Below are 8,356 nucleotides of genomic sequence, written 5' to 3'. Positions count from 1 at the left end.
GCCATTGCTATCTATACGTATGGCGCACCCCTACCAATGCGCCATTGCTATCACCCCTTATCCCCTCCCTCTAGTCACGTTCTCTCCCCTCCCCTTCCTCCTGACACACCCACCCACCTCCCTCCACTTCGATCTAGATCGGGAAGCCCCGGCCGCCCGCCTCTTCCTCTCCCTCCAGACCACGGCGAGCCCCCTTCCCCCTCCCTCACACCACACCCCACGCGCACGCGCACGCGGCAGAGAGAGAGAGAGAGATCGGAGGGGATCGCGCGCCGAGGTGGTAAGTAGATCGGCCGGAGAGGAGGGAGAAGGAAGATGATACTCGTCGTGCTCTTCGCCAATTCCGAAGGCAACATCCGCATCAAGAAGATAATACCCTCCTACTCCCAACCACTCACACCACATCGAGAGCCCTGGAGCGTCAGCTCCTGCAAGCCCCGCAACGGCTTCGCCTCCCTCCGCGACGACAGCCTCGACACCTATTGGCAGTCAGCGCCCTACCCGTCCTCGTCGTCTCCCCCCGTCGAAATCTCTCCTCTTTCTGTCTCGCGGAATCACGGGCTGAGCCGAGCCGCCGTCGGTGGTGGATTTTATTTTTGTCAGGTCGGACGGCGCGCAGCCGCACCTGGTCAACATCCAGTTCCAGAAGAAGGTGCAGCTGCAGGTGAGCACCATGAGTAGCTGCTGCTTCCGTTACATTTTTGTCTAAATGGCGTTTGATCCTTTTTCTCTTCTGAATTAATCTGTTGCTGGATTGGGGGCTTCAGCTTGTTGTGTTGTACGTGGATTTCAAGCTGGACAAGAGCTACACGCCCAGCAAGATCTCCATCCGGGCCGGCGACGGCTTCCACAATCTCAAGGTGGTAACTCCCTCCACCGCGATACATCGTCGTTTCAACAATGTTCAGGGGCTTCTGATCTGTGCTCGATGGTCAGAGGACTTAGCAAATGTTGTTGCTTGAGGATGGCATTTGATGTCTGGCCCTTTCAGTTCTGATTTCTACCCCTGGTCTTCATCTTGTACCAAACTGGTGGCCTGGTCTGTGCATTCGGGTTTCTAGACCTGGGGGCTGCTGCATGTTCTCATTGTTATAGTTATGGATTATACTACCTTATTGTCAACATCATATTGTGACGTATCATAGGATTACCTTATTGAAATATTGATTGGGAAACTTGGTCTCTTTCTGCAATTCCTCTGCATTGCGCCTGCTTGTCCAGTGAACACTGAACCGATCCTTGAAAATTCAAATTTACAGTGATAATATTGTCTTTGATCTGAAATAATGGGCCACTATATTTACCATGCTTCCAGGAAATTAAAACGGTGGACGTTTTGAAGCCAGTAGGATGGGTTCATATATCATTATCTGGCACTGATCCCCGGTATGGATTTTGTAACTTAAACCCTGTGATGCCTTTGTTTTCCTTCCTCTAGCATTGAAACTTCAGAATGTAGCTCACCTTACCATCTGATGGCATACTATCACTGGTAGAAAAAAGCCCTTTAGTCCCGGTTCACAACAGCCTTTAGTCCCGGCTGTGCAACCGGGACTAAATATGCGCGACTAAAGACCCCCCCTTTAGTCGCCCCTCACCTTTGAAATGCTTGCCTTTCTTTCTTACGGGATGCCTGCTCGGAAGAAATCGACGATGTCCCAGGTACACATTCTTCCTACAATTGTCCAAATATATACTGTCGGTATCATCCAAACAGTGCGTGCATGCGCAATATCCCTTGTTTGTCTGTCCTGAAAGGTTACTGAGAGCAGGCCAATCATTGATAGTCATGAACAGCAAGGCCTTTAGGTCAAATTCTTCCCCCATGTGCTCATCCCACGCACGTACGCCTGTTCCATTCCACAGCTGTAAGAGTTCTTCAACTAATGGCCTTAGGTACACATCAATGTCGTTGCCGGGTTGCTTAGGGCCTTGGATGAGCACTGGCATCATAATGAACTTCCGCTTCATGCACAACCAAGGAGGAAGGTTATACAAACATAGAGTCACAGGCCAGGTGCTATGGTTGCTGCTCTGCTCCCCAAAAGGATTAAGGCCATCTGCGCTTAGACCAAACCATACGTTCCTTGCGTCATCTGCAAACTCCTTCCCGTACTTTCTCTCGATTTTCTCCACTGCGACCCGTCAGCGGGTACTCTCAACTTTCTGGCTTTCTTACGGTCTTCTCTGTGCCATCGCATCGCCTTGGCATGCTCTTTGTTTTGGAACAAACGTTTCAACCGTGGTATTATAGGAGCATACCACATCACCTTGGCAGGAATCTTCTTCCTGGGGCGCTCGCCCTCGATATCACCAGTGTCATCGCGCCTGATCTTATAGCGCAATGCACCGCATACCGGGCAAGCGTTCAAATCCTCGTACTCACCGTGGTAGAGGATGCAGTCATTAGGGATGCGTGTATCTTCTGCACCTCTAACCCTAGAGGGCAGACAACCTTCTTTGCTTCGTACGTACTCTCGGGCAATTCGTTGTCCTTTCGAAGCATATTCTTTATCATTACCAGCAACTTTCCAAATCCCTTGTCAGATACACCATTCTCTGCCTTCCATTGCAGCAATTCCAGTGTGGTGCCCAACTTTTTCTTATCAGCTTCGCAATTTGGGTACAGCAAATTCTTGTGATCCTCTAACATGCGCTGCAACTTCTTCTTCTCCAAATCACTTGCGCAGTTTCTCTTTGCATCGGCAATGGCCCGACCTAGATCATCAGCGGGCTCATCTGATGCCTCTTCTTCAGCTTCTTCCCGCATTGCCGGCTCAGCTTCTTCCCCCATTGTTGTATCATCGTATTGAGGGAACCCATGGCCAGGATAGCTGTCGTCGTCCTCTTCTTCTTCATTGTCTTCCATCATAACCCCTCTTTCTCTGTGCTTGGTCCAAACATTATAGTGGGGCATGAAACCGGACTAAACAGGTGGACGTGAATGGTTCTTGACGTAGAGTAATTGTGATCATTCTTACAGACTAAACATGGACAAGGCATAAAACCATCGGCCCGCTTGTTTGCCTCAGCCGCAAGCAGAAAAGTTTGCACGCCATTAATGAACTCGGGAGAGCATCGGTCATCGTACATCCATTGTCGGCTCATCTTCATTACACAACACCGAATAGACAAAATTAATACAAGTTCATACATAAAGTTCATACAACACTTAAATGCAACAAAAAAATAACTCTCTAACTAAAGCATTTAAATGCAACCACAAATGCGATCAAGATCGCAACTAAGGTAACAATTAATCCAACAGCATAATGATACCAAGCCTCACTATCAATGGCATATTTTCTAATCTTTCTAATCTTCAAGCGCATTTTCTCCATCTTGTGATCATCGACGACATCGGCAAAATGCAACTCCAATTCCATCTTCTCCCCCTCAATTCTTTTCAATTTTTCTTTCAAATACTCGTTTTCTCTTTCAACTAAATTTAACCTCTCGACAATAGGGTCGGTTGGAATTTCCGGTTCACAAACCTCCTAGACAAAAATATCTATGTCAACTTGATGGGCATTATTTGTCATAAACACGAAATGCAACAACTAGTTTTAAAAGAGAATATACCACATCCGAATCATAACAAGGACGAGGGCCGACGGGGACGGATATCAAAACCATGGCACTATGTATAACAAACAACGTACGGGTAAGATAATTATACGAGTAACTATATATCCAAATCACACAAACATCAATTTGGTAATGTAAAACATTCATGAACAAGAGGCTCACCACAAGGTGGTGCCGGCGACGGAACGGTGCAGGTGATCGACTGTGGTTACGACGGAGATTTAGAAGGCACTAAGTAATCCACACCTACATATGCAAACTAAGTGTTAGTTTTGACCACAAATTGCATATAAATCAAATACTAGCACATATATTTTCTACCAAATTACTAAACTCATAAATTAATCACTATACAAAGCATTGCAAGAGCTAATCTAGCAATGAGAGATGAAAGGACAAAGTTGCTAACCTTTGTGATCATTTGAATGGATGGGGGCCTTCAAATCTTGACAAATTTTGGGAAAAATGTGTGATGAGCTCGAGAGGAAGAGGGGAAGAACAGAGATGAGAGGGGAAAGGGGAAGAACAGAGCGAGCTCGGGTGGACGAAGGGTTTATGTAGGACGACCTTTAGCACCGATTCGTGCCACGAACCGGTACTAAAGGTGCTGGAGGGGCCCCGGACTGACAACATCCTGCCACCACTCACTTTAGTACCGGTCCGTGGCACGAACTGGTGTTAAAGGTCGGCCACGAACTGGTACTAATGAAAGCGGCTGGCTAGCCGTTGGAACCGGCACTAATGCATTAGTGCCGGCTCAAAAGCTAACCGGCACTAATGTGCTTGACATTTGACCCTTTTTCTACTAGTGTATGCTCAGTTCACAATTTTATATTTTAGATACATATTTTTTATTTGTTTGGGTTTTACGTCTTTTAGATTAGCTATAGTAGTAAAATTGAACAAGAATGGTTTACGTGTTTCTTGACTATGTAATGACCCGAGTTACAACTCAAGTATTGAAGAACAATTTATAGGTCTTGTTTGTCTAGTTACATCTCAAATTGGGAATCAATCAAAAATATTTACTACCATGCCATTGTATTGATTAGCAACTATACTTGGCAATAGATGTATGTACACGCGTCATGTCTATCTTACCGACGATGTAAATTCACATCTAAAACTGGTCGAGGTCAAACAGAGCTCACAAGCACCTCAACCCCCTCTCGCCTTGTTCTCTCTGCCTCTCTCCTCCACAACCCTCTTGAAATTATCCTCCTCCCCATACCGGTGAGGTGTGAGAGGGGGGGTCCCGCTACTGTTTTATTGTTGTAGGTTTGTTTCTTAGAGTGGTTGCGTCCTTAATGGATAGATCCGGGTGTTCCGAAATGAGTCACTACTAGGGAAAAGCTTATACATAGGATCTTACCAGCAACGAGTTTTAAATTAAGGCGCTGCTGCAATGTAGCAGTAGCGCGCTCCGGCAGTACACGCTAGAAAGAGGGGATGCCTTTCGGGGCATCCCCAAGCTTAGGCGCTTGAGTCTTCCTTGAATATTACCTTGGGGTGCCTTGGGCATCCCCAAGCTTAGGGTCTTTCCACTCCTTATTCTCTTCATATCGATATCTCACCCAAAGCTTGAAAACTTCAATCACACAAAATTCAACGTAACTTCGTGAGATAGGTTAGTACGATAAAGAGCAAACCATTATTCACTTTGGTACTGTCAAAGACAAGGTTCATAATTGTTCTCACACAATGCCTACTGTACCATATCATTTCTACAATTTATATTGAAGAATATAAGCCATAGAAACTAGAAAACAAGCAAACTATGTAATGAAAACAGAATCTGCCAGAAACAGAACAGTCTGTAATGATCTGAACAATAACCATACTTCTGCTACTCCAAAAATTATGAAATAAATTGGTGGACGTGAGGAATTTGTCTATTAATCTTCTTCAAAAAGAATCAACTCAAAAGCACTCTTCTGTAAAAAATGACAGCTAATCTCGTGAGCGCAAAGTTTCTGTTTTTTTTACAGCAAGATCACATTAACTTTCACCCAAGTCTTCCCAAAGGTCTTACTTGGCACTTTATTGAAACAAAAGATATAAAACATGATTTCTACAGTAACTTAATCATGTAAACACACAAAAACAGTAAGGGTAAATACTGGGTTGTCTCCCAACAAGCACTTTTCTTTAATGCCTTTTAGCTAGGCATGATGATTTCAATGATGCTCACATAAAAGATAGGAATTGAAGCACAAAGAGAGCATCTTGAAGAATATGACTAGCACATTTAAATATAGCCTACTTCCTATGCCTAGGGATTTTGTGAGCACACAATTTATAAGAACAACAATCAACTAGCATAGGAAGGCAAAACAAGTATAACTTCAAAACTTTAATCACATAGAGAGGAAACTTGATATTATTGCAACTCCTACAATCATGTATTCCTCCCTCATAATAATTTTCAGTAGCATCATGGATAGCAACTTTGTTCTCATACTCAATTGGAACCTCTTCCGAAATAGTGGAATCATTACTATCTAAAGTTGACACTCTTCCAAATCCACTTCCATAAATATCACACTAAGATTCAACACCCTCCAAAACAGTGGGATCACTAATTCCTAAAGTTGACACTCTTCCAAACCACTTTGAATGATAGTATTATTCATACTCCAAAAGATATAAGTGAAGTTCATGGGGCATTCTACAATTAACATAGACTAACCAATATCCAAGCTCAAAATATATAAGTGAAGCACACGAAGCATTCTATAAAACCATACTCAAAAGATTTAAGTGAAGCACAAAGAGTAATTCTATATGATCGTACTTAAAAGATATAAGTGAAGCACATGAAGTATTCTATAAATTGATGAAGGGACATGTCATACTATCATGGTTCTTAAAGAAAAAGAAAAACACAAAGGACACAAATCATGTGAACAAAACAAAAACCGAGGTATACGGATATTTGTTGAAGAAGAAAGATGGGATGCCAACCGGGGCATCCCCAAGCTTAGATTCTTGAGTATCCTTTGAAATATTTACTTGGGGTGCCTTGGGCATCCCCAAGCTTGAACTCTTGCCTCTCTTTATTCTTCTCATACTGATAGCTCCTCGACCTTCGCACACTTCATCCACACAAATCTTTAACAAAAACTTGTGAGATCCGTTAGTGTAATAAAGCAAATCACTACCTTTAGGTTACTGTAATGAACTCATTCTTTATTTATATTGGTGTTAAACCTACTGTATTCCAACTTCCCTATGGTTTATAAACTATTTTACTAGCCATAGATTCATCAAAATAAGCAAACAACACACGAAAAACAGAATCTGTTAAAAACAGAACAGTCTGTAGTAATCTGGAAGTTTGGTAAACTTCTGTAACTCCTAAAATTATGAACTAAATTTGAAAATTTGAAAAATTTGTACAGAAGTAATGTGCAAAAAGTTTCACACCCATTTGACTTTGCAGTAAAAAATTTAAATTCACGCACTACAGCCAAAGTTTCTGTTTTTGTTCTGCACATACTAAACAAGCAATCTAATCATCCTAAAACCAAAGCTTGGCACATTATTTTTATAATACAATGAATATATAAAAGGGGATAATTATTTATAGAGAAACTTCCATGAAAAATTCTACATTGTTTCCGTGAGCATGAACACAAGTGCTCAAGGTGGACCCTCACCTCTTCAATGCATAATTTTCCAATCACCTCTCCTTTTGAAAAACCTTTTAGGCATGAGAGGCAAGTAATTTTTTTGTATTTTCATTCTTTTAATTTTTTTTATGTTTCACCCACAACTAAACAGAAACAAAAAGGAAAATAAAATCTACTTAGTGAAGGAAGCAAACAAGCACACACGAGAATATCAACCCCACGCTATTGTTCCCCGGCAACGGCGCCAGAAAAGAGCTTGATAATCCCCAAGTGCAGGGAATCATCGTAGCAATTTCCAAAGGTGGAAGTGATAAGTATGGAGTGTCGAACCCACAAGGAACTAAAGGTAAGATCAATATTCTCTCAAGCCCTATCTGCCACTAATACGACTCTACGTACACCAAACGTTTGCTTCCAACTAGAAACGAGAAATAAAACTACGTGGTGGGTATGAAGAGGATAACTTTGTATGATATCGGAGAGCTAAAATATAAAAGTAGGTGCTGTTATCATAAAGTTAGAATATATTACTAAGTATTATAAATAGCGAGTGTGGAATAATGGTGGATCGGTGTGCGGAATTGTCCTAGGCAATTATTAACAAGACCGGTAGTCGTCATTGCAATTTCATATGAGGGAGAGGCATAAGCTAACATACTTTCTCTACTTGGATCATATGCACTTATGATTGGAACTCTAGCAAGCATCCGCAACTACTAAAGATCATTAAGGTAAAACCCAACCATAGCATTAAAGCATCAAGTCCTCTTTATTCCCGTACGTAATAATCCCTCTTACTCGGGTTTGTGTTTCAGTCACTCACCAACCCACTATAAGCGAATCATGAACGTATTGCAACACCCTACAGCGGGAATCCCTCACGCTTGCGCGACACGGAGGGCACCATAGGACAGCACCAAAATAAAACATACAACTCGTACCAATCTATATCATCAATCAACCCAAGGACAAAAGGTATCTACTCAAAACATCATAGGATGGCAACACATCATTGGATCATAATATGTAGCATAAAGCACCATGTTCAAGTAGGGATTACAGCGGGGTGCGGGAGAGTGGACCGCGTAAAAGAGATGAGGATGGTGATGATGATGGTGATGTTGATGAAGACGATC

General features: G+C 42.6%; 1 protein-coding gene across 1 annotated transcript; it reads left to right on the top strand.

Annotated features, from left to right (window-relative positions):
* Positions 1–315: 315 nt before the first annotated feature.
* Positions 316–1,438, top strand: LOC109734147 (anaphase-promoting complex subunit 10-like). The gene is made up of 4 exons (XM_020293367.4): positions 316–488; positions 604–664; positions 768–860; positions 1,316–1,438. Exons 1-4 carry the CDS (start codon positions 316–318, stop codon positions 1,436–1,438), a joined length of 450 nt encoding a protein of 149 aa, XP_020148956.3.
* The last annotated feature ends 6,918 nt before the right edge of the window (positions 1,439–8,356 follow it).

Source organism: Aegilops tauschii, chromosome 1 (assembly GCF_002575655.3).
Source record: "Aegilops tauschii subsp. strangulata cultivar AL8/78 chromosome 1, Aet v6.0, whole genome shotgun sequence".
Taxonomy (NCBI): Eukaryota; Viridiplantae; Streptophyta; class Magnoliopsida; order Poales; family Poaceae; genus Aegilops; species Aegilops tauschii.
This window is presented reverse-complemented; position numbering and strand designations above follow the sequence as displayed.

What these genes read in the sequence shown, in the direction of transcription:
- LOC109734147 (XM_020293367.4), top strand. Translation starts at nt 316, where the DNA reads ATGATACTCGTCGTGCTCTTCGCCAATTCCGAAGGCAACATCCGCATC. An exon ending in AGCCTCGACACCTATTGGCA is followed by an intron (nt 489 to 603) that starts GTCAGCGCCCTA and finishes TATTTTTGTCAG; the next exon opens with GTCGGACGGCGCGCAGCCGC. An exon ending in AGAAGAAGGTGCAGCTGCAG is followed by an intron (nt 665 to 767) that starts GTGAGCACCATG and finishes TGGGGGCTTCAG; the next exon opens with CTTGTTGTGTTGTACGTGGA.